Source organism: Chelon labrosus, assembly GCF_963514085.1.
Source record: "Chelon labrosus genome assembly, chromosome: 9".
Classification (NCBI taxonomy): domain Eukaryota; kingdom Metazoa; phylum Chordata; class Actinopteri; order Mugiliformes; family Mugilidae; genus Chelon; species Chelon labrosus.
Window position 1 is genome coordinate 11,269,801 of NC_140359.1, and position 23,463 is coordinate 11,293,263.

The 23,463-nt window shown below is 40.3% G+C and overlaps 2 protein-coding genes across 3 annotated transcripts in view; one reads left to right on the forward strand and one right to left on the reverse strand.

Moving 5' to 3' along the window:
* The window catches only part of tcf7l1b (transcription factor 7 like 1b), a 31,053-nt gene extending 28,555 nt beyond the window's left edge, over positions 1–2,498 (reverse strand). For both annotated transcript variants that reach the window (XM_084551111.1, XM_084551110.1), the window contains exons 1-3: positions 1,608–2,498; positions 1,417–1,489; positions 1,184–1,311 (exon numbers count right to left, since the gene is read on the reverse strand). In XM_084551111.1, the coding sequence (XP_084407237.1) occupies positions 1,184–1,311; positions 1,417–1,489; positions 1,608–1,793 (387 nt within the window). In that variant the 5' untranslated portion in view covers positions 1,794–2,498. The remainder of the gene's footprint in view (positions 1–1,183; positions 1,312–1,416; positions 1,490–1,607) is intronic.
* A 14,237-nt stretch (positions 2,499–16,735) lies between these two features.
* ube2d4 (ubiquitin conjugating enzyme E2 D4) lies at positions 16,736–23,086 on the forward strand. Its single transcript, XM_084551624.1, has 7 exons — positions 16,736–17,002; positions 18,608–18,671; positions 18,815–18,846; positions 18,997–19,074; positions 19,229–19,334; positions 19,726–19,819; positions 20,411–23,086. Exons 1-7 carry the CDS (start codon positions 16,979–16,981, stop codon positions 20,454–20,456), a joined length of 444 nt encoding a protein of 147 aa, XP_084407750.1. The 5' UTR covers positions 16,736–16,978; the 3' UTR covers positions 20,457–23,086.
* Positions 23,087–23,463: the final 377 nt, after the last annotated feature.

Consider the following 23,463-nt stretch of genomic DNA (forward strand, 5'->3'; position numbering starts at 1 on the left):
GATGCCTGCCAGGCCTTAACGAAAGTACTTGTTTTTTGCTAGGGTTGGGGGCGAGGGGGGGTGGGTGACGAGGCTTGGGGGATGGACGAGCTTGCAGGAAGACCGCTCTGCAGCAGGGATTATTCCAAGGAAGTTTGCAGAGCCCCATTTAAATTACATTACCACAAATATTGTTAGTTAAATTGGATCAAGTGTTGCATGTCTGCTTGGAAGCAGTGCTCAACTAACGTGTTCTTGATGGAGGGATTATGTGTCTCTTAACATTAGGGATATACGTCTCAGCAATTCCTTAACCAACCGCCGCGGTAAAAAATAAATGACATTTCCAATCAGAGGACACACGTACTGTATGTTAGAAAAAATAATAACACAACAGCAGCAGCAAGAAACCGAAAACATAACTGTTAAATATTATTAGCCGTTTCTAACCAGGCATACAACTGGTGTGATGCCACCATGCAACAAGTTAATGAAGCACTGCAGAGTCTGTATCAACAACACTCGCTTCAGACTGTCAACCTTATCTAGACATTTAAAGTGTCTGGACAACATCCGTCATGGACACTGCAGTGAAATGCCACGCATGTGCGCCAAAGCGAGGTATTACATTGTTGTTACTGCAGGATATAACTTTAAGAACAGTTTGCCCCTCTACAGTAACCAAAGAAATGAAAAGTAGAAAAGGGAAAACAACTTCATGGGTGTGGGCAAACACAAAAATGTCCTCTAAAATAAATCTCTGAACAACATCAACAATCTTTCTGCACATATAAGTCCTTACAGGAGAATAACCAAGCGTGTAAGATCAAATCAGACGCTCTCTGTCAAATGTGCAATGAAGTTACAGTGTGAGCCCCGCAGTGTGTTTTCGATAAGGAACCGCCATGCATTATTTCATATGAAAAAGAATGACTAACGCCTCTGAGTTTTGAGCCAAACGAGAAGTTGTCATGTGCAAGTCTGCGCGAGTGTGGGTGGCAGGGAGAAATTTATATCCCCCAAAAAAGAACAAAGAAGTAGTTAGTACTCCTTGAGAGGCCACTCGGGGAGGGAATATGGCGGTCTGGCAGTGCACAAGGAACTTTTACGCACGGCCAAAGTTTTTTTTTCTCTTCTTTTCCTGCAGAGCGCGACAGAATAAAGAAAAGATAGTAGAGAGCAACACGTCCGCACGGACACTTACTGTTCTTGCACTGGGGGACAGTGAGCCGTTGGATAGGTACGGGTTGGCGATGTCTGGGATCATAAGGAACGGGTAGCCAGGATAGTGAGGACTCTTAAAAAAGCCACCATCTTGCTGTCTCCTCAGGGCTGCAGGGGGAGAGAAAAGTCGTTTGTCAGGGTTAATCAGGGCACAGAGGCGACATAATTGCTAACCAGAGTGCTCAAAACACAAGAGGATGGTTTTATTTTTACCTTCACTGAAGTAGTCTCTGGTTTTCTCATAACTTTCTGAGTCGGGTCTGGTTTGGGGGCGCCTCTCCGCTTGCTACAAGGGAGAACATGCACACGGAGGGGAAGAAGCTATTGAAACTTTCAACACAACATTAAAACACGTTCCTTTTTAATGCCGAGCGGTGCAGGGAGCGTTCAGTGTAGCTACTGACCTCTGAGTCCGACGAGCTGCTGTTGTTTTCCGACTCGTTCACTAAGGAGGATTTCACATCATCCAAATCCCTTTCCGCCGATACGTTTTCGGATATCTTTTCCTCCTGCTCCCCTTCGTCTTTAAACGATATCATTTCATCGTTCGCCCCCAAATCATCCCCTCCACCTCCGTTCAGCTGTGGCATTTTCGCAGGCTAGTGGAGAGTATCAAGGAAAGATGAGGAGGGGTATATAAAAAAAAAAACAATACAAGCGCACAGAACAATTGAGTTTTTATCGGGTCAGTGTAGTCCAAACGAGCCGCTGGAGCAACTACAGGAAAATGTTCATGTTTCAAAACTCCCTTTTCATCCCCTGAACGCGATCCCGTGTTCCATGACGAGGATAATCCACAGCTAAAGTTGCGACAGCGACGCGGATAGAAAATATCGATGAATATTTTGGCGTCTGCGGCCGGATGCGCAGCAACTTGGCAAAGTTTCGTCTCCCTCGCAGCTTGTGGACAACTTGTGGTCCCTGTGTGTCTCTACTTTTTGTGCTGCTGAGGAATGGGACTAACTCTCCTCCTCCTACAGACCGCATACACTACAGCCCGAAGCGACCGAGAGGTTACTCAAGAACAAGCAACACGTCCGATTTCATCTCCTAATATCCATGCGTGAGAAAACAATGGTTCAAGTTGAAAAACAAAAATGGGGAAAAAACACGAGGCGGCCGGGCTGCAGTTTTCTTCACTTTTCACTCGCTTGCTTTCCCCCAGAACCGTCGATATGCTGTCTCCCTTCGCAAACACAAAGTTCATAACTATTTAAAAAGCAGAGAGAGAGGAGAAACGCAATGCAAAAGTAGTGAATTTTCAGCTGGACGCGGTCACCCTTTCCCTCCACATTGCTGCCGGGGAATGCGCTCCGAAAACTACTTGGTTGTTCAAGTGGAAGAAAAGCGCAGCCCGTCCGTAGAGGAGGAGTTTGCGCTGAAAACCGACACTTCATTCACCACAATGCAGATCAGCTATTCTTAACCCTCAAGCCACCAACGCACAGCAAACCGTGCAAACCATGCAGTGAAATGTTGGAGGCAATTTTGGGAACGCACAAGTTTAGATCCAAATACAGGAACCAAATAAATGATTCTTATTCGCACATATGATCGTATTGTATTCCATCTCTCCTGCCCGTGTAAGGCGCACTGCAATTAAGACACGCGAACAAGCCCAAATTACGCGCCTCCCTAATTATGTTTTATTAGTTTAAATACACTTCAGCAGCAGCAGCAGTCAGTCGTGAGGTGTGAGCGGCTGAAATCTCCAGTGCTGTCAAGGCAAGCACCAGCGACCACACTGCCTCCATCTGGGTGAAAATGACAGGCCAGGTTTTAGTGACAAACTCGTAATTACACACTTCAATGCAAATTGCACGTCTGTGCGTCCCGAAACAATACGCTCAGAGAGAGACAAAGCGCAATAACACCTGGGATAAGCGTGGCCCATTATGGCACAACTATGGGCATGGCGGTGAGGCAGCGAGACTGTGAACATCCAGCCAGGCCTCTTCTGTGACAGATCACGCCTGGCTCAGTTTTCTCCTTTGCTCTCTCTCTCACTCTCACTCTCTCTCTCTCTCTCTCTGCCTGTCTCTCTGTGGACTGAAACACATTGCCCCATTGTTGATTTGAGGAACAGGATTGGAGGCCTGGTTTTGCAAGCAGTCTTGGAAGAACACGGGAAGTGGTTTCAACATATTTTTTTGTTGTTCCTGTGGAGTAACCTGATCATAAATCTTAATCACAACAGTGACAGAAAGATGTATTTGAAATCCATTTAGAAAAAAGAAAAAAGAAGAAGAAAATGAGAGTTTCCTCACAAGAGTTGCAAAGTTTCTCAGTTTTATTCTTTTAGAGCTTTTCCTTATACCCCATCCTCCGAGGAGCCGTCCAAGGACCTCAGACCTATCTTTTCTTCTGATGCAATTCGACAGGCTTCCCCTGTTTGAGAAAGAAAAAGTCATTGATGTTGTTGACTGCGTGTCAGCAAGCTGAGGGTTGACTGACAATTCAGCAGTGTCTCCACGGACCTCATTAGATCCCCAGATTCTTTCTGGGAGTTAGTGTGTGTGCTTGTCCGCGTGTGTTTTTGTATTCACTTAAAAGCAACATATATACTATAGCTGAATGCTGCATCTTCTATGAATTACATGCAGGTTAGTTACTGATGGGGCGGTTTCTAGTACACGGACATACACATGGTTGCACTTGCATGTACATGCGCAGGTGAATATTTGCCCTCAGGGCTGTACATCATTTACATTTTTTGTTGTTGTTTTTTGCGACAGTATGCAGAGAATGTACCGAGTGTATTTTTTTTAAATTATGCTCAGGCCAGTTGTTGATTTTGGCCGTCCAAATATGTGATGCAACCCTTCGGCTTCACTTCGAGGTACAATATTGTTTTTCTACGCCTTGAACAAACACAGAAATATTGATTTCTTCTTTTAAACACACTACATGTCAGAGATAAAATGGACCGTGCACGTCCCAGCAGGTGTAATTACAATTATTCAGCGCTTATGCACCATAGTCTTATGAATGATTAATGGAGGAATCAAATATTAAAACAAGTCAACACAGAGAAATTATAATGACACGCATAAGCAGTTGCTCAACAGGAATATGTCTTAAATAATGACAGTTCAAGTTGGAGGAGCGTGCTTTTAAAGCTTCACTGGCAGGCGTTGGTTTAAGCCGTAACAGCACAGTGAGATATAACACACACACACACACACACAAAAAAAAATCCCAATGCGCCCCAAATGTTTTACCACAATACGAGACAGCAACCTTTCCGAAAGCAAACCGATGCCTATTGTTATTTGTGGACGCGATGATAAAGCACGTTAATTGGCCGCTTTTAGCTTTGCCCAGAAAGCATCATTATTCTGTGAGCAGAATCCCATATATTTACAGGATTCAAAATTTCTGGTATCCTTTATGTGTTCTGTGTGAGTGCGAAGCCCCCTCACGCTGATTTATTCATCAAATCAGCTGCACTTTGGCTGTTTGGAAAACCTGACAATCCAACATTTGAAAAAAATTGAAAATTAATTTCCTCACACCTGCAGCACGTGAAAGTGGATTTTTTTAACCTCTTTTTTTTTTTTTACGTACCTTTGCTTCCTTCACTTTGTGACTACGGTGTTCGAGTGGGATTGGTTTTAACTGGGAGCTGATGAGGGGTCAGGAGAGATGCGAACAGCCACAATCTTAGCCCGGGGGCAGATCGACTGGTGGCCAGAAAATTTATTCAGAGGGTGCTGTCCCTGCATCTGCCTTACTTTGAAGTTGCTCTCTCAACTCTGGCATGTCGTACGTGACTGTGTGTTGGGGTTTTTTTTTTTCTCTCACTAAAGGGAGTGTGAAAAAGCAGAGATGGAGCAGTCGTGTGTGTGTGTGTGTGTGCGTGCATGCGTGTGTGTGTGTCTCTCTGTATGTGTTCCTCTCAGTGATGAGTGTACTTGCGTATGCATGTTTGTGTGCAGCAATGTGAGGAAGAGAGAACGCAGGAGAGCGAGGAGAGAGAGAGAGGCAGAGAGGAGCTGTGTGCCAATCCATACTCGCTTTGGAGAATTCAAGGTCATCCTTTCATGTTTTGCCAACCATCGGTCAATCAGTTTCCAATCAAAGTGGTGCTTAATTCAGCAGTAATTCCCATCTCCTCATCACGTTTTCCCCTCACAGTTTCAGAGGTGTTAAAGCAGTTCCCTTGTCTTTTCTCTGATCTGCTGCAGTGTGTCCAACATGCCTTGCCAGGTCAAACCCACCCTGTCAAGTCCTCTAATAATGCTGGTTAGAATGTGCGGAGGATATGTCAGATCACACAGTGCGCTACTGTTGCTCCCATATATCTCACTTCAGGAAATTTAAAACTGACAAAGTCATGTTTTTTCATCAATCCAAAGGGCAATCCATGTCTCCATTTCACTTTTATTTACAGCTTTAATTTCAAAGATGGAGGAAAGGATAGGCCTGCAGCCTGTATCATAACATCTGTGAATCTGCAATTCACATTTCAAGCTTCATTAACCATGTATACAATTCTCTCTGTACAAGGATTTCTTACTTGTGTTAATTTATCTGTTATATGATAATGCCACAGTCAGTAAGCAGCAAGTGTGTATCAACCGTCTCTCACACTGTTAGAAATTGCTGTAAATCCACACTGAAATGTCAACAGTATAAGCCTGTTATATTTAAATGCAGACTGCCACTGTAAATGTTGTAAATGGAAAGAAAACTGTAGTTTAACAGTATTTTTTTTCCACTGCATTGTGGGACAACAAAAGTGAGTGTGTGAGTCCACACGTGTTCAAGTGTTGATCATTTATCCATCATTACTTTTCTTCAACTGGATTGTCGGTTTATTAGACTTAGATTTTTGTTAACAGATTTAATATTAGAGCCTGGATTCAGCTGATGTGAACTAGCCCACTTTAAAATACAGATCTGCACAGTTGCTGATTTTAAGTTTAATACAGGGACGCATGGTGTTCCTTCTCTTCTAAAGTTGAAAAGTCCTTTGATATTGGAATAATAAAGTTTTTTTCTGTGACACCAAAAAGTGGAGCCAGATCTGTTATATTTTACTTAAATGGCTGATATTTCAGTTTTCTTCAGGTTCTAATTTGTTCTCTAAGAAACTTTCATTTTAAAAGCTTGTATTTTGTTCCTAAAGAGACACACGGTCACTTTGGAGCTGCTTTATTTGTCCTAAAGCTTGAATTCAAATGCTACACCAATACACTGTACTAAAATGTGATATCGCTATAGCAAAACTGCCAAGGAATAATAATAAAAAAAATGATTGTCTAACTCTAAAAATTATTTACTACGTGTAGCAGTGTACAGTAAAATTTTGGAAATATACCTCAGACAGATCTCTTATGAAAAATTTGCAAATTAACCATAATCAACTACTAATCCTTTCCCTGCATGTTACTGTAAAGGTGGAAAACAGCAGATTTATGTTGCGACTAAAAAAACATCGTAAACGGTGACTTCCTTTTTGTTTTGTTTTTTGACAGGAATCAACAGATTTATAACCCAGTACTTGTTGTTGTTGTTTTTCAGCCAAAGGGCAGGCGCCATTGCATTGAACGTATACGAGTCTTTTTGCATCACCGCTGTGCCATATTAGCTCACCTCCTCAGTCATCACACTAAGTCTGGATGGGAGTGCCTCATGCAATCATGGATCTCACAAAAATAACCTCATATCCGTTTTAATCCACAGAAAGGTCCCCTTTCCAGGCTGGTATGGGCGTATATGGCATTTAAGACTGTGTGAGGATATGATTAGATGACAGTTTTTACTGCCTAAAGGGTGTAACTGAAACACTAAACTGTGCAGAGAAGGGAAAATAGAAGACGGTGTTGCGAAGTTTTATTCCTGCCTTTCTCCTTCGCGCTGGTGTTTTGTTGCATTTGTAGTGTCAGTTTCAAGACGGGTCCTGTTTTCAAGACAAGAAAATAAAAAAATATGATCACCGAAATGCTACTGTAATGAAATGACAGTTGAGTTTATTAATTATTACATGATCACATCAAAATGATTCAAACAATTCAGTTCAGTGGATTACAGGATGAATGAACACATTTGTCCAGTAAATACAGTGAATGGACAAATGAACGGATGAATATTGCCTCAGCAAAGACAAATCAATGCCGCTCACACAAAGGCTGCGACATTATAAGACTTAAAAAAAAACATCAAACACGTACTCCGCTGCGGATTTACATGGTTGCTAAGAAGTCCTCACTCACACCTCTTGTCTGAAATACATGTTCATGTTTTTCTGTATTGCAGAGGATGCTTTTAAGGAGCATTATTTCTGAGAACTTCAAAGCCTGCCAAAAGCACTCTCCTTTTGGAGTGTGCAGCTGCTTGAAAATGTACTTATATTTTCCAAATGGACAGGAAGAGGCCCTCACTGGTATTGAGGTGATGCTAATGCAGTGTGGCGCTAGTTTTTTAGTGTAACTCAGTTTACAGCACAAAAACAGAGGCTGTATTAAATAGTAATAGTCTTTTACAGGCTTGATTTTATATTACCGTTAATTTCCCATAACTTTAACAACGAGAAGACAAACATTTTATTTTGCTGTGTCTATATGGAAATCTGGCTTTTATGGTTAAAGGGAAAAAAACAAGCAGAGCCAACAATGCCAACAGGTCCTCGTGGACACTATTTACTATGTAACTATCTAACTACCATAATTGTCCAGAAAACCTGAGTCAGACTCTTTCCAGATGCTGCATCCAGGATTTCTGATGATATTCCCCTGGTTTTATTGATCCATTTAAGATTATCGCTCGCGAGGTCACAGTCTTCAAATATCTGTGTTTTCTCAGCTGAGGATGCATTGCGCTGCTCCTCTGAGAGCTGCAGATTAGTTCCCGTGATGTAAACCCTGCCCGAGCAAGAGGCTGTTGACTTTATTTAATATGTCCGCCAGATTTTTATGAGCATTACGCAAATGAAATGGTTTGCATTATGTGTGAACCATACGTTCCGGGGAGGCATGCGTGGCAGCAGACAGCTGGATGTAACTTGAGCCCCTCGGTCACTTATCAGCCCTGGCATCCCTGCCATTTCCCATAGCCATCTTCAAGCCAGAAGAATCCAGCCATTGTTTTCATCTCTGTGGGCCCTGTGTTAACTCAGCAGCCCCTCGCTGATTGTTGCAGAGATATTAAAGAAAATGGTAGATTTGTCTTTGTCCATATAACCCTGTCTTGTGACAAGCTCTGTGTGTATGAGTGTGTGTGTGTGTTTGTGTGTCTTAAGGGTAAGTTTTCTACTTGATGCAGTTGTAGAGAGCAGCTGCACCTGCCCTATATGTCAACAACAGGGTCTGGAGCAGACACTCAAGAAGAGAGGTGGCTTTCACACCACTGGCCTCGCTGGAGCTGCTTACTTTCCAAAGACAACAATGACCATGCTGCTGTGCTGCGCCACAGAGCTTTTAGGCTCTATAGGCTTGGCGCCTGGTCTGTGTGGCCTCGAGATTATCTCCCGACTGAGCTCTCTACATACAGGCTTATTGGACTTCCTCACGTCCCCTTGTTTTTGTGGCTCTAAAGTTTCCAGGATGCTTTTTGACTGTCTGTTTTACACATAGAGACAGGATCCCCCGTGGGGGTTGTTTGGAGGTTACAGGGGGGTAGTAAAGGGGTCAGGGAGAAACTGTCAGTCTATTTCCTTTCTCTGGCCTTGGGAAACTGCACCACAAGTCTTTAGCATATTTTTAGCGTCCTTGCTGGTTTTTGTCTGCGGGTATTCACAGGAGAAGATAAAGTTATTCCAAGTACACAAGGGCTTTTGTTTTTCACATGGATTACTTATTATTAGTGTTTTTAGTTCAGTTTTTTACCACCTATGGACTGACTATGTGCAGCACACAGCCTGTCAGAATAATGCGCAGGGCCTGGAAACCATCATCTTTATGTATCGGTCTGTAAAACTCCCTCCCGTTGTATTACTACTCAACCTGCTGCTGCTGGCTCTGCATGTGTTAGTGGAGACATGGATTGCTGTTGCATAAGTGTATTTTTATGTTTATTTAAGACACATTCTAAGTGGGACTCTCTGCTCTTTGGAGTAATGAGGAGAATGACACAATGGGATTATCTCTTTCCCCTGTGTAACCTTGCTATGTGACGATGATGTAATTGCTATGTCCAAAAGCTGTTTACAACCATATTGATTCGGGTGCAAATTATATCATACATATCAGTCAAACTAGATCATTCGTGAGGCCTTGGTTAATTAGGGATAAAAGGTGTTGTTTGTTAGATGCGAGAGAGAAAATACCGAAAAATCAGTGGAAAGTACAGATGTATTTTCCTGGTACTTGGAAAGCTCTTATTAAAAGAGTAAAATAGATGCCATGTTTTTCTATCTGTAAATACGTGTGTGCTGGCAGTGTACTCTTTGAGGGGAACATGAGTCACGCTGAACACATGCATCTATCTGAACCCCAGAAAATAAAAATAAATGTGATTGCAGAGGACAGTTTGTGCGAAAAAAAGAAGAAGAAAAAAAAAAAGCATTGCAAGAGAAACGGCAAGGGACGGGTCGCATTATTTAGCAAAGAAACAAACACGTTTCCCTGTTTTCGTTGGAAAACTTTTCTCCAAGGTCAGGGCAGGTATTAAGTTAACACATTCAACTGAAACCTGCTGGGCAGTCACGGCCCTTTACGTTCAGACAGAGACTCACCTGAACGGCCCAGATAATATTGCTCACAGACATGTCTTACCTGCTGCACCACATTTCTTCCCGCGTTATCTGTAGGTGATCGACACCTCTCTCTCTCTCTTACTTTCTCTCTCTCTCTCTCTCTCTCTCTCTCTCTGCAGTGTGACTGACTTTCTGGGCTCATCTGTGGCTGTGTGTCTGTTAAATAATTTCAGCATAATGAATCCACAGTGGGTGCTGCTCACCCACTAGTTTAAAGCAGCTTTAAACTAGTGGGTTATTGTCATTCTTTGTCTTCTGGAGACGGTTATTTGTCTTCACACATAATACATTATGTCCAAGAATGTAGCTGTGAGAATAAGGGCTACTGTAAAACCAAACAAGTCCTCTGAGTGAAGAAACCCCGCCTTCAAGATATTACATGTAAACACGAAGCTCATTTAATTATATTAGTTATCTTAACCAGAGTGTTGTTCTTGCTTTCTAATTCCACAATACAATTATCACTGAGTGAATGCTAAGATACGTGCCAATAAAAATAAGTCATTTCTGTTTTGCTTTGGCCCACCTCTCCATAATGCTCGACTCTGCAGCTGCACTGTGCGCGGTGGAAAACAAACAGTGCAGTGCAGCTGGGCTCCTCAAGACAGCGAACAGGGAATTTTAATCCCATTTTTTTTCTTTGGCACCGGTTAGATTTATTTGGTCATAAAGAAAGGAAAAGCACCCCGCCATCTGAGAAGGATTGGGAAGCGAGAACGCAAATTATGCCAGAACCCCAGTTGCAGACTTAGAAACACAACAGGCCAGGAAATGAATCCCCAACAGGTCAAAGTGCTCAAAACACAGAGGAGGCCAATTATCTCAGATAGCGACACATTACTGGGATACCTGGACGGCTCGGATCAGCCCGTCACACTGTCTGACCGAGAGTTGAGCGGATGAGCTGCAGTGCAGGTTTTTACAGTGATATCATTCACAGTGAGAGTTTTATTGCCATGAGGCACACAAGCATTACAGCCAAAGGCTAACCTACACGTGTCTCTCATCCAGTTCTGCAGCGTGCTCTGAAAACAAACTATCCAGAGAGCCTCAAACCATTTCCAGCTGTCACGTCCCTACTTCGGTATAAGTCCTAACCTGATATGACGGGGCAAGGCAAGGTGAGGGTCAGGCCTGGAGGAAGATTCATAACATGTAACTCAAACTATGGGCATTATATTCATAATTGCCTGTGGTTGAAAAACGAAGATGGCCATGTGCTGGGCCTATTGTCTCTCATGTTACCTTTTCTACTTTCTCATCTTACGTCAGACGCTACAAATCCTCATACAGTGCATACAACAACAAAGCCAAGAACAATGAAATACCACAAATGTGCAGAGGTGGTGCAACTGTTTTATTTAAGTGCAGTACTTAAGTATATTTATTCTCTACTAACACACACCACACAGTTTTTGTTGATTTAAGTTTTAGATCCAAAGAACAGCTTGTAAAAACAACACATTCTTTTGGATTAAACTGCTCAATGGTGTGTAATTTGATCAAGTGACTTTACAAATGTACAAACATGTAAAGCAATATGTTTGTATCTGGGTAGTTTTTCCACATAACTGCATCATACAGTTATTGCTACTTTTACTTACAGGAAAATATCTGAAGAAGTCTTCCTCTAATGCTTGTTCCGCAGTTGCAATGGAAATAAAAAGAGTTTTTATCTGCCAGATAAAGCACGTTCGGTTGTGGCAATAGCACACACATGAAAATAAATAGTTTCAGTTTGTGGACAGATGCAAAATATGAAGGATCCCAGCCTTTTTTTTTTTTTTTTCGCTGGCGAGATGCTGTCGATTGCAATGAGGCAAACAAGACACGGAAATAAGCTAATATAAGTCAACGCAACCATCATCTGGAATATTGCTCAAAGCCCCATAAAAAAGATGAATGTGTCTCTGTGAATGTTCAACACGTCTACACATCCCATCCCTCCACTACGCGGAGGAGCAGGACAGGCTGCAGGCCTTAAAGCTCTTTGGTTCAATAAAAAAAAAAAAAAAAAAAAAGACCACTGCCCAAAAGCCCTTAAAAGACCTAAACAGGAAATATCACATGGATACATCTCCACACAGACACAGGAACTCGGGCAGATACTCGGTCCCTTCTGTCAGTTTGTTCTCTGTTTAGTGAGAGAGGCACAACACATTACCATCATGTGCAGCATTGCGTCTCTGATTAACTCTGAAAAATGTGTTATTCTGAGGTGACATATTTAATCTGGCGGCAAAAACAGCATTTATCTGGCTCTTTATGTTATATTCAGTTTCAAAGGTCACTGCAATCAGAAGCATGTATCTGCTCTATTGTCACAGCCAGTGTTTAAGGTCTGTCTGCAGTTATAATATAACATTTGAGTGGTGGAAACTGTACAAAACCACCCTGTTCTCAACTGTTTTTTTTTTTTGTTTTTTTCTTTAATGATATGCCTGTTAGCTGCTTAGATTGAATTTCCACTTTTTTAAGCATGTGGAGTGGACTATCCATTAAAGATATGCAAAGAAGGCACATAAGGAACGGGCCTCCAAATATGTACAAAAGGCAGTCAGGACATCCAATACGAAACAGTCAGTTGGACCATTGTGCTGATTTCATTTCCTGAAACTCTTGATAATCACTGAGGTTTCTAATGAAAGACATTGCGACAAGAGACGAGCAAAAGAGGCAATTTTAACATTTTGTTTTTAAGGGGTGTTTGTGTGTGTGTGTGTGTGTGTGTGGGTGGCTCTTTATCATGCCTCGCTATCCAACCTCTTACCTCCCCTTTTGGGCCTTTAGGAGCATCCTGTGACCTCTGACCTCCTGGACAATAGAGGCCAGGACGTTTCCCAGTGAGCGCCGATGGAGCCAACAACAGGAACATGAGGGGTGCTCCTGGGAAACAAACTGTTTATTGTGCAGCAGGATGGACAGCCCCCCCATGTCCCAGTCACTTACTTTCACACATAATCACAGACGCTAGCCACACACCTCTACACAGTAAAATCCTGTCAAACAACAGGTGGCTGCCTTAAAAGCTGCACCGTGTAGCACCCCACATCTTCTGAAGAGAGGGCGTGTGCGAACGTGCGAGTGGGTGTTCAGGGTTGTAAAGTAAAGATAGTCACAAAATATTACAAAGACGTACAAGTAGAGAGACACTTCTTTTTCTTCTTTTAATGTTTTTTTTTTTTTTTTTGTCATTCTCTCTCTGTTCCAGTAGACAGTCTGCAGACAACAGCTCCCACTTTTTTCTTTCATTCCTGAGTTGGCTCAGGCTGCAGATGATGAAGTTTATATTTAGTCAAACTTTCTATTTGATAACAGTACCAAGCTATTTGTTGGTGCTGCCACTGCCTGTCTGTTTCAGAGGAAATCCCTCCTTTGTCTCTCAAGGAAGCTCAGCAAACTGGGAAAACCTGAATTTGTCATCAGAAGTCAAACAGCTGGAACACATTTGATTAGGGAGAGTCACCGCTAAATGTATTAGTCAACACTCCAGACTAGTTATTACCTAGGCTCTGGAGACTACTCATTGCAAGAGCAGCCCAGTAAAACAGTTTCCAGAGCTGTCAATCACTGGGGCAGAAGTGTGGTGCAACACTAAAACACAGCAGGCTCTGGGGATCGCTCTATAAGTGCTTAACCCCAAAGGATTACTGGTTCTTTATGACTATATGTGTGGTTCATGTCTGTGCTGCACATGATGAGAATCTGATAAGGGTGGATCAGAGGGGAGAGGCACAGGAGACTGGATCTGATCTCATTTTTTTTGTCCCCTCTGGAGAGACATTAAATCATGATAATCAGAGAAGAATTAAAAATAATCCATAAATCATTTGAGAGAATGAATCCATAACTCAGGCTTGCTAAGTCTCACGAGAGACGCAAGGAAACATCAATATTGTTTAACATTGTTGTTCTAATAACAACAGAAATATTGTTTTGATCCAGCTGTGGAAAGTCAAGCGCCCTTGGACAAGAACTTTGTGTCTGAACGTTTACCTTGTGTCCTTTTCAGCAAGAAATCCTCCATATTTAATTCACATTTCCACCACCAAACGTGATGATTTTAAATGTGATGTACTATAATAGATGCTTTTTTAAACACTGAAAATACCACTCTGAAAGAAACCACTGTTTGTTGCTCACCCTGTTAACGGTAAACAAGTATGATGAACTAAAATGAAGTAATACCTTTATTCCAGGACCCCTGCTTGTAAATTATAAATCCCATGAAAACCTGCAAAGTGCTCTCTGGCCACGGTTATACTATATAATGCCATTTAATAAGCACATTCTTCAAGCTATAAATGTTTATGTGGTTGCATCATGTAAACCTTGTAAGCCAAAACAAACATGCGGCAAACATGTGCTAGCGTGTCCACAAAAACACACGAGGAAGCTACAGAAACCTCTTATGATGGACTTTTAGTTATTGATCCAAGCTGAGAAGCCCACTAATACTGAGACCCATGAAAGGAAAAGGAAGATTTGAGGAATAATTTTCCAGGTCAAAGGCCACCTTAACACTGACAAGCAAAATCAAATCACAGCTAAGGAAATGAGCCATGAAACGCTGATTGCTCCATACATAATGACCCTTTTTCCAGTTGCTTAGCTCAAGAATTATTTGATTGTGCAGAGTGCTGACTTCACTGCAAACATGAGCACTGCTTGCACATATTGCCTGAGTGTATAATCAAATCAAGACCATTGATACAAGGAGTGAACAAATATCTCTTAGTATGCAGGGACAATGGATCTTTGTTCCATGAGAGAGTCCTCAGAAAGCTAATAGACTGACCGAAGGTAGAACACCTCTGGGGATTGTGAGCCCAGCTTGTGCTCAGCATTAATTGGTTGTGCTTTTATTGGATAATTTAGACATTAGCAGGACCCATTTAAGTTAATTTTGAAAATGACAGTGAGCGTATGTGCTTTGTCATGGCAACCATGGGAAAAGTGCCATCGAGCGGAATATACTCAAGCTCCGACACAGCTTTAGCATAAGTGGAATGCTTTCTGAATTGAACTTCTGCTAATGATGATTCATGTGACCAAAAGGACAGATCACTGGTGTCTGCTGAGTCTGTGGTTTCAAATAACAACACTACAGGCTATATTCCTCGTGAGACAGGTCAACTAAGCTCCTACCCCCACCCATATCGTTCCACGTCTGACACATTCACACCTTGGGTCACACATCAGTTTAGAACTTGGGGCGTCCTGTAACTAAAAACTCAACTTCTGGATATGGGTGGGAAATTCCCCACACAGGTCAATGATGTGCGGCCTTACTTAAACCAAAATAAAAAATCACTTGGTACTTATTGCTTTGAACTTTCACAACATAGCATGCAGCCCCTAACTGCATGGTTCATTAGTATCTCTGTCAGTAACAAATCCTCTAGATTTAAAGAAACAACCAAATCAATGTGATTTGAGATTTCAGAGGAAACTACAGAAGGGTAGCCATGGGCTTTGTGAACCAGAGGCTTCAAGCCAACAAAGTGTGGGCTTGACTGTGTCTGAAAACCTCATGCTGACAAATGGCCTCTCCAAGTAGACAAACTCAAAACACAAGGCCCCTGCTGCACAAGACCCAAACTGCTACCTCTGCTGCTAGCTGAATCTGATTACAGGCAAGCCCCGAGGACAGGCAGGTCATTGAGAGCACAGAGATGAGCAAACAATAAGATATTATCTGAAGGAATCTTCAGTTTTCCAAAGGAAAATGGTCCCTCTCAGTGTCACATTGACGATAGGATCCTCAACCTGACACTGAATCAGCCATTTAAGAAGAATGAACACAGCGACCCATTCATACATACTCACTAAAATAATGAGAGCTCTTTTTTCGCCCTTGTTTAAGACATATAAAGGGAAGCTCATGAGGCTTTGCGAGACAAGGCTGTGCAGAAACCGGAGCATGCAGCTGACTCAGATGAATATGCCTTTACAGTGATTGGGTATTGAATGAACAATTCTATAGTCTTTTTCCTCTATTCTTTATGTGTGTGTAAATAATATACGTGTTTGGCTTCATTGTACTTTGCTGATCCATTGTTATGCACTCCCGCACTTGGGGAAAAAAAAAAAAACCTGGAAACAAAACTTAAAAAAAAATATATATATATATATATTCTTGGAAATGGAACATTAAATTAAAAATTAAGTATGAAATCTTGCAAAAATGCTTTCAGTCACAGTTGAACTATATAAGGTATTCTGACCATGTCATTCTGTGTACTTTTGTTCTTTTCAAACAGTGACATCTTGTGGACACCTGGCCTCATTTTTTTAACTGCCTTAAAGTCAGAGTGTAAAATGATGTTTGAATGTATTGTGCATTGTTAATACAACACTGTCTCCCTTTGTGAACTTGATTATACGTGTAGTTATTGTAGTGATATTGATAATTACATATTTCATGAAAACGTAAAACAATAAAAGAAATAATAGGTAAATAACTATTAAATGAGATAGCAGTATAGATTTGAGTGCCCCAGCCAAAATATAGTTACATGTACATTTATGGAGTTACACTCCATAGCAGCATATTTCGATAAATTTAGTTCACAAATTAATGTCCATATTGCAGTTTTTTTATTTAAATAATTTTGTTCATATTATGTAGTATATTATAGTCAAACGTAATGAAATTCAGATTTTACTAAGCAGATGAAGATAACATTTTTAAAAGCTGCTAAATATGTATGTTTGAATGTTCATGTGCAACCACGGAAGTTGTAGGAAGTCAAATTGTCGCTTGTAGGAAAAGTCTCGCGATATTTCCAAATACCGTCCACCAGCTGCCACCAAGAAGAGTAGGGATGAGAGAAGAGAGAGACAGCAAAATATCTCGGTTGATCTGTAGCAGTCTAAAGAAAGATCAACATATAGCACACAGTCGGCTGCTCTGGCCGCACTAGAAAACAAAAGCCACAAGCCTGCTGTGTGATAGTCGTGATTTCCTGATCATACGTAAAGTGAAATTTGGAAGTACGCGGCCACAGAAGCCAAATTGTATGTGTGAAGTGCTAACTGTTAGCTGACAGGCTAGCTAGCATAGCCATTGAAGCAATGGCGTTGAAAAGAATTCAGAAGGTGAGTGTATATTTTGTTTCTGTGCCAGCCATACCGTCTAAGACGAATACATTTTTCTGAGAGTGGCACCGCATGCGAAGATATTATACGTGTGTAACCTTTTGTGTAGGTCAAATTAGCCGCACTAGCTTCCTTTTTGTGCTCTTAGTTAAAATAATTCAAAGACAAAGGCGAGCTAACCCACTGGTGGCCTTTTTGGTGCATTGCTACAGTAGCCCTGTCAATAACCAACTTAACAGCGCCGTTATTTTTTGGCAGTTGTCGTTTGTTTGTTTTTGATATTTTATTCTTCTTTCTGAGGCCAATCACCTTATCGATACTTGAGTTTTAAGATGACTAGCGTTACTAAACCACTATTTCCAAGTGCAGCTTTAAGCTAGCAGTTAGTTAGCCAACATTAAATTGCGTGGTCTTTGCTTTGATTAGTTAGCGTGTACAGGATTTGCCAGTAAATTGTTAGCATGTCACTTTGTCTTCATCCTTGTGGTTGGTCGCTAAGGCTGTGGCTGCTGATGTGTTTGGTCGCAGAATGACAGCTGTTTGATGGTTGCCAAAATTGAACCCTAGTGTCAGCGTTGCCATATATGGAAAGGCAAATGGGGCACTGGAGCAGGCCACAGTGTGTATTTATATAACTGAATGGATAGTCTTCCTTTCCAGAGATGTTAAATAACAAGCTAAGCCTTTTTATTTAACCTTCGGTTTCTCTGCTGTCTGTACTCATTGTTGTTTCTTCTATGGTGTCAAATGGGGCTGATGTCGTTGATTTAATATTACTAGTAATTTTTCTCTCTTGGTTATTTCAGAAGAATATATACTCACTTCCCAGTTCATTAGGTGCACAAGTTTATAGCGGTCTTGCACTAAATCTCACTTCATGACTTTTAAGTTTATGTTGAAACTGTGTAAGAAAGGTCGTTATTCAACTGTATGATCAGTTTGAAAAATTAAGTTTACGGTAAACTCTATTGAATTGAACATAAAAGTGTTTCTGTTATTTAGCCTGGCCCACTGACAAAAAAAGGAGTTCTCTGTTGTTTTAAACAAATGCTTAATATCATAATCTTCACTAGTTAAAAACTAGTGCAAAACTGTTATATTGGAAAGGCCTTTGTTTTCAGTAGTGTACTTAATGAACTGGTAAGTGAGTGTATTTTTCCTTTTCATTGACCTTTATAATGTTTCAGTGGTCTGAACTGATGACTAAAACATTTATTAACAGCGCTGGATAATAACCATAATCTGTAACGCAAACATCTTTGCCTAGTAGCTAACACAAAGTTAGCCCACCTTCAACAAAGATAGAAATGATTCAGACCCCAGTGAAGTTTCAAAGATATTAGTTCACAACACTGTTTCAGTCCCTCAAGAGAAGTAGAAGTTATCTGAAAATGAATAAAGGGCATCCATGATTCATCCTTTTGACAGCAATCATGAGATTCTATGATTCTGTCACCATATCTACCAAGTACACATGTGATTAATAAACTCAATATAAATGTAAATGATAAAGCCATTCTCTTTCCAAAACCAGTTATTTTCATTTTATTTTTATTTTTTTACATCAGTAAATTCAAGGCTTATTCACTATTGTGTTGCCTCTAGGAACTGTCCGACCTGCAGAGGGACCCTCCTGCCCAGTGCTCTGCTGGTCCAGTTGGAGATGATTGTAAGTAGTTAAAGAGATGCTGCATCAGTGTATTTCTATAACAGTTTCCTAATACATGTAAATATATTTTTAAGACTGGAGGAATGTGTTTCTGGGGTTTCTAAATATATGTGCCATTGATCTATTGTAATTTTTCTCCTCAGTGTTTCATTGGCAGGCAACAATAATGGGTCCGGTAAGTGACTTACTCTCTTACCTCGACTGAAATATGCAATATAAACATTGAAACCAGTTTGTATTGTTATAGATGCTAAATAAATACGATTGGATTGTACTCGAATTGAAACCGTTGCCAATACATTTTTTTTTGTTTTCATTTCAACAGAGCGATAGTCCTTATCAGAGTGGAGTGTTTTTCCTCACCATTCACTTCCCAACAGATTACCCCTTCAAACCACCAAAAGTGAGTAAGGGTTTCCTTTTATGTGTCATACAATGAGGTCCAATATTTAATCTCCAGAAATTATGCAGCTCGCTTCTTATTTATTTATTCTGTTTCTGCAAATGTAATTGGATTTACTGGAAAAATACGACTTCCTCTTTATATTTTGTTACAGGTTGCATTCACAACAAAAATTTACCACCCTAATATCAACAGCAATGGAAGTATTTGTCTTGACATACTGAGGTCACAGTGGTCACCTGCACTTACGGTATCTAAAGGTAAGAGATAATACGATATTTACAGTCATGTGTTATGCTTTTTTTTTTATTATTGGGTCCAGACTCTTTCATAGCTAAAGTAAATTATTTGTAGTTCTGGCTACACTCCAGCAAGACAAGTTAAAGTAAAAACCTTCAGAATGTCATGTAGCGCATGTGGACATAGATACAACCCCTCACCCTATTTTTGAAAAGCAAAACAATTGTGCAGCGGAAATAATCGTTTCAAATAGATCTCTGCATTTGGTAAGAGACAGATAAGTGTCTGTTTTGTTTTGTAACATTGCTAATGAATAAATATAATAAATGTCCTGTCACTGTGAGATTCAACAGCAATGAGATTCTTGTAGTGCATTCTCTCATTTTAACTTTCTCATTCATTCTTCCTCAGTATTATTATCTATCTGCTCTCTTCTTTGTGATCCAAACCCGGATGACCCACTGGTACCTGAGATCGCTCATACATACAAGGCTGACAGGGAAAAGTGAGTGTAAAACATGAGCATTTACCACATTTCACTGTAATACTAAAGATTTACTTGCTTTATAATCTTGTGTTTGCACACAACCAGCTGTGTTGTAAGTGTTTACATACTTTCAAAGTATCACACATCTCAGACTGCATAAAGTACTATTCTTCCACTATTATTTCTGGACAGTTACTCTCAGTACTTGACAAGTTATTTGGCAAGCTCGGAGTCTGTTGATGGGTAGACAGAATCTACTATTGGGACTGTTCCCAACATTTTTCTCCATCAACAGTCTTGGACTTGTGTCGACAGATTTTTGCAAGTTTCCACTAGACTTCTAAAATAGTACTGCTTTCTTGCCAGCTGCTTTAACAAGCAAATTTACTAGAGTACAGCGGCAATAACACATTAAGGTAATTGCAGATTTGGTCTATAGCTTGTCTTGCCACCGTTCAGATTCCTATAACAGCCCCTACCATTCCTGTGCATATGGCATGTTGTGGAAGTGCCATCATGTGCATGCTAACATGTAGCTAAAAGCAAGTATATCTAAATCTTAGATGAATTTCTCAGCTTGGATGTTCAAACTGTGTATGTGTTTTACAGGTACAACAAATTAGCAAGAGAATGGACACAGAAGTATGCAATGTGAGAATACCAGGGAGATCAAAACACAATTGAGAACAAAAGAAACGCAAATGATTTGTAACTTGAGGCAAATGAGCAACAGAGGAGGAAAAAAAAAACTACAACAGCCCAGCTTTTGGAGAAGGAATCGATACAGTGAGGTACAGTGCCACTTGGCTTTCTGTGTGCTGAGCTGCTACCTTGTGCTGTCCTTCATGACTTGTATGGATCTGCTGAGCAGGATCTGACGGACTCCTTAAACACTCCCATATGGAATACCTGAAACTTTTCAGTCCCCATCGCTACTCTCAGACTTTAAACTGTTACTCCTGCTGTCGTGATTATCAGTTATCTTTGTTGCTATTCATATGCATATCATTTTCACTGTCAAGTGGTCATATCATTGTGCTTCTCATAATATTTGATTAATTTAGGAGATTGGTTATTTCTTTATTTCAGAGGTGCACTGTCTGTGTCCCCACAGGATGTCTTGTTATTACTGTATTTAGTGGCCTTTCTGTGTTATTATTTTCAAACGGTATATGTGCAATTGAGGCAGAATGTTCTCTGTTGAACACAAAATGGTGCAGTGCCATTACCAGCAGCTGTTCTGTTGGCACATACTGTCTCTTCCCCGGAACAATGTGAAAGACGTAAGGAAGGATTGGTCTCTATCATCCACTCTATTTGAAATTCGTAACTGTAAGTTAGTGGTTTTGAAAACACTGGAGAGCTGCTGTTCATAGCTAGAAAGCCCGGACTTGCCGTCACGGACCTCCATGAGGTGAATGTCCGCTTCCATTTTTCTCACTCATGCTGTCATTGCTCATACTTCTTGTATGAGCAATCATCAATGGCTGGTGTTCATAGTGCACAAAATACTACTGTTCTTCAACTTGTTACTTGTTGTGTTGTGTAGCTATGAACGTAGCTACTCTTTGGCATATAGCGTAGCTGTGTGCCACCTCCTCAGTACAGTTACTCAGGTATCTTAACCAAATCATCAGCCTTTACATGGAGTGACCCATGGTGAGAAAAATTCCCATCATCAGGCTTCTTAAAAAAAAGTTCTCATGTCCATGTACTGGTTTGTTCACCTAACAAAAAAGCTTCCTGAAGGGGCAGTACGATCAAAGACGGGGGGCCTGATGGTTTGAGCTGCACGTAAATATATACTGTCCAAGAGGTACCATCATTGTCATTAATCATTCTCTCCAGTTCTTTTCACTACTATTTCTATTATTTTGTGAACAAGACTTGGATGTGAACAGCTGTTTTGTTAAACATGCTAGTGTTTCTCTAAATTGAAATAGCCTTTGGTTGCAGCAGGTGTTCCTTGTACTGAAAATAGGAACTTGAAACTGACTTGACATTTTGCAGAACCTAGTTATTTGAAGTCATGTGCATCTAGTTACTTGAGGTGAATGAATACAGTAACTCGCACTGACAGTTTCATCTGCTTTAAATATCAGGTAATGTGAAGCTTTGCATATATTTATGTTCTTATTCATGACTGGGTCTTTTTTGTTTTTGTTTTTGAATTAATAACACTGACAGTAAAAACATTTTTGTCTGGGTGATACATTTTGTGACTTTGTATTGTATCTTTAGTTTTAGGCATTTCTTTTCATTTGTGTCACGAGAATTGAACATGATTGTGATGTGTCATAATGTAATAGTTTTTAAAATAATCTATTGTAACTGTTGGATAAAGTAGATAGGTAAAGGTTGTGATTTTCTTCAAATCATGGCTCAATGTGCTGATGCTGCCAATATAAAGGGAATTATTGAATATTACAAGGGGAAAGAAATTTTACTTTTGAGGCATTATTTAATGGATTCACCCAGAAAGTTACGTAGTTAAGCATGATGATTTTAGAAGCTTTGATTGTAGAATTAACACCAAGGTTTAGGCACTGAATAGAGATTTTAATCACCGTTTCCTGCTGTAGAGAAAATTTGTCAAAACAAGTTGTTCTGAAATACAGTATATACTAAAATGTTTTTAAAATATATCCTCTAAATGCAGTGAAAGTATTTTTGTCACAAGGCCTCAATTGTAATACAAGTTCAATCCTTGTGTGCACTGTTGTTTGTTCATCTGGCTGTTTATTTATTTGAAAGCAGAGCATCTTCCAAATGTACGATTGAATGCAGCTTCAATTCATCACGCAAGTGACGCTACATTGACGTCCCTTTGTCCAGTGTGCTCAATAGAGTTTATATAGGCAGCTTGGCATGCTTTGCACTCTGGAGAACCCTCTCACAGCCATTTGCCAGATATCAGGGATTTCGTTACAATTCATCTGCCTAACACCTCCGACTAAAATTTTAGCCTTAACCCTCATTTTGTAAATAAATACAGAGAACGTGTCATAACTTGTAAATTTGCTATCAGGGCTGTATCCCATGAAAAGGGTAATTCATCTCATCAGTAGACGTTGGAAACCTGCTTGAACAGAACCAATATTTACTTAAAAAAAAATAATAATAATAAATCAGCCTGGCTTTCTCTGAATGCAGGACCAGCCTTTGTGCATCTTAAAATTTGGAATATGTGTGCTTCAACCTGCCATCATGAACATGTCTCCACATAGCCTACACAAGATAACTATTGACCTTGTTATAACATGAATAAAGCTCATCTTGGTTTATTATTGTCTGGAGTCACTTTTTTGTGTGTGTCTTTATGTTGTGTAATAATTAAGTAGTATGAGCCAGAACCATAGATTTATATATTAAATGCGTCTATATTATTTTAATGTAAGTCTATAATTAGAACCAGTGTGTTTAGATGTTATTAAGTGGTTGTCTATAAATTACCAGAAAATAATGTAAAATAATGATCTAGAAGAGCAGAGAAAAATGTGGGGGTACAATAAAAAACACTGTGGCTAATTGTATTTTCCCCTCAATTAAACAAGGACAATAATTGTACCATAGAAAAAAAAATGCTTAGTGTGCAGCACAACTGTACCTGCGGGCGCTCCAGCTTGGGTACGTTTGATAAAGTAGCTCACATGCAAGGTTTT